The sequence below is a fragment of the Aplysia californica genome, unplaced genomic scaffold (assembly GCF_000002075.1).
Source record: "Aplysia californica isolate F4 #8 unplaced genomic scaffold, AplCal3.0 scaffold00402, whole genome shotgun sequence".
NCBI lineage: Eukaryota > Metazoa > Mollusca > Gastropoda > Aplysiida > Aplysiidae > Aplysia > Aplysia californica.
In genome coordinates, this window is record NW_004797672.1 from 613480 (window position 1) to 615452 (window position 1973).

General features: G+C 44.3%; 1 protein-coding gene across 1 annotated transcript in view; it reads right to left on the minus strand.

Moving 5' to 3' along the window:
* The window catches only part of LOC101855889, a 43048-nt gene that overhangs the window by 9486 nt on the left and 31589 nt on the right, over positions 1-1973 (minus strand). The window contains exon 3 of the mRNA XM_013085736.2: positions 887-1053. Within this exon, the coding sequence (XP_012941190.2) occupies positions 887-1053 (167 nt within the window). The remainder of the gene's footprint in view (positions 1-886; positions 1054-1973) is intronic.

A 1973-nucleotide genomic window follows, 5' to 3' on the forward strand; every position in this document is an offset into this window, starting at 1 on the left:
CGAATTTTCCTCACTTCACCCAGGTGGGAATGGGTACCCGGCTATAGACAGCGAAAGATCTTGTCAGTTTGTTAGTGTTTGAGCGCTTAATCAGCTGCTTGCACTGTTTGCTTCCCGGGAAGCTGAGAATGTTTCTGAATGTTCTATGGTCTGCTGGGGTAATAATATAGTGTAAAGCGCATAGAGCTTGCTTTCGAGAGGGGACATGCGCGATACAAATGCTATTTATTATTATTATTATAAAAGGGGGGAAGGTAAGGAAGAGAGAGGAAGTGCTCAAGTTTTAGACCATTTATGACACAATATGGTAATAGGAGTGTTACAAGAGGGGAATAGAAAGTGGTTACGTTTAAACAAGAGTTTTAGAGCACATGTGATACAACAAGGTCATATAAATTTGGTCGCTTTTAAGGACAAGTGAGTTAACCCAGATTTCGGGGATGTCCAGAAATCTTGACCTGCGCCAAAAGTGGACATTGCCCTACCTATAGGAGAAGTTTGGTTTCATTGGTGTGTATACTTGTTTGGTTATAAAGAAAACTCTTCTTGTATTTTAAAGGAACTGAACAAGGGACAAAAACTTTACCTTCGATTTTCTCAAAACAGCATTTTTCGAGACAGCTCCCTTATGCTTATAAGCGACCATTTTATCTCCCAGCAACTCCAAATAGCCCAGAAGTAAGAGGCAACAAAACAACATCCCCACCCCCCCCCCCCCCCCAACACATTTATAAAACAAACACAACAAAACATTAACCACAAAAACAAAACCAAAAAAAAACAACAGTAAACAAAAGGAAACAAAAAACAACAACAAATAAACAAACAAACAAACAACAAGAACAAACCAGTGCCAAGTATTGGTCTATAAATAGATCTAATCTACCAACTCACGGAATCGCTGCACGAACTTCTCAATGAGCAGTGAGTAGACAGAGCAGGCCAGGGAGTAGAGAGCCATGCCGAAGGACCCAAGTCTGACTCCGTCATCATAGCGGTTGTGAGCGTCACTTCCCACGGGGGACTGGGGGTCTCCGCCGTACACAGACTGACCTGGGGGGCCGGGGGGTGAGGGGTGGGTGGAGGGAGGGAAAGCATTGGTGTGATCAGATGAGGGTCATTTTGTGTGTGTGTGGTTGGGGGGGGGGGGGTTGTTTTAGTAAGAGCACTCGCAACTGCGTATTGTCGTATGAGCGCGCGAAACACTAGTTGGTTGCATTCACAACAGTTCACAGCACGGCATGGCTTAGGTCAATGATCAGGTGAAAATGTTAAAAATTTGAGGTGAAATATCTGCTTAAAAATGATAACTCGATTAAAACCAAAATGACTGCTTTTACAATTTACCTTAAATACCAATGGAATCAGGGGAGGGTCACTGTGTGTGTGTGGGGGGGGGGGAAACATTGGGGTAAACAGGGCAGACCTTTCATAAGAAATAAGAAAAAGAGTACTGAAAAGTTACATCATCGAGCCAATCCTATAACACGGGTGCGAAGCATGGACAATCAATAAACAGCTGGAAAGAACAATTGAGGCGTCAGAGTTGTGGTTCATAAGACGCATGCTGCGTATCCCATGGACAGCTAGAAAAACAAATGAAGAAGTCTTGGTTGAAGCAAATTGTAGAAGACAGCTTATGACGAATATAACAAAGCGACAGGCAAGGTTCATTGGACAGCCAATACAGAAAAAAGCATTGGAGAATATTGTAACAACAGGCAAGTTTGATGGAAAGAGAGGCAGAGGCAGACAGAGGGAAAAGATACTGGACAAGATGACAACATGGCTAGGAGCAGCAAGAACAACAGACACCATCGCTGCAACGCAAGACAGGGTGAAGTGGAGGTCCATGATCGCCCACGCCAGTCGGCAAGGCACCGGATGATGATGAATCAAGGGATGGTGGCTGTGTGTGGGTGTGAGGTGGGGGTCGGAGGTGGGGTTGTTGTTGGTTGGTTTTTTTTTTTGGG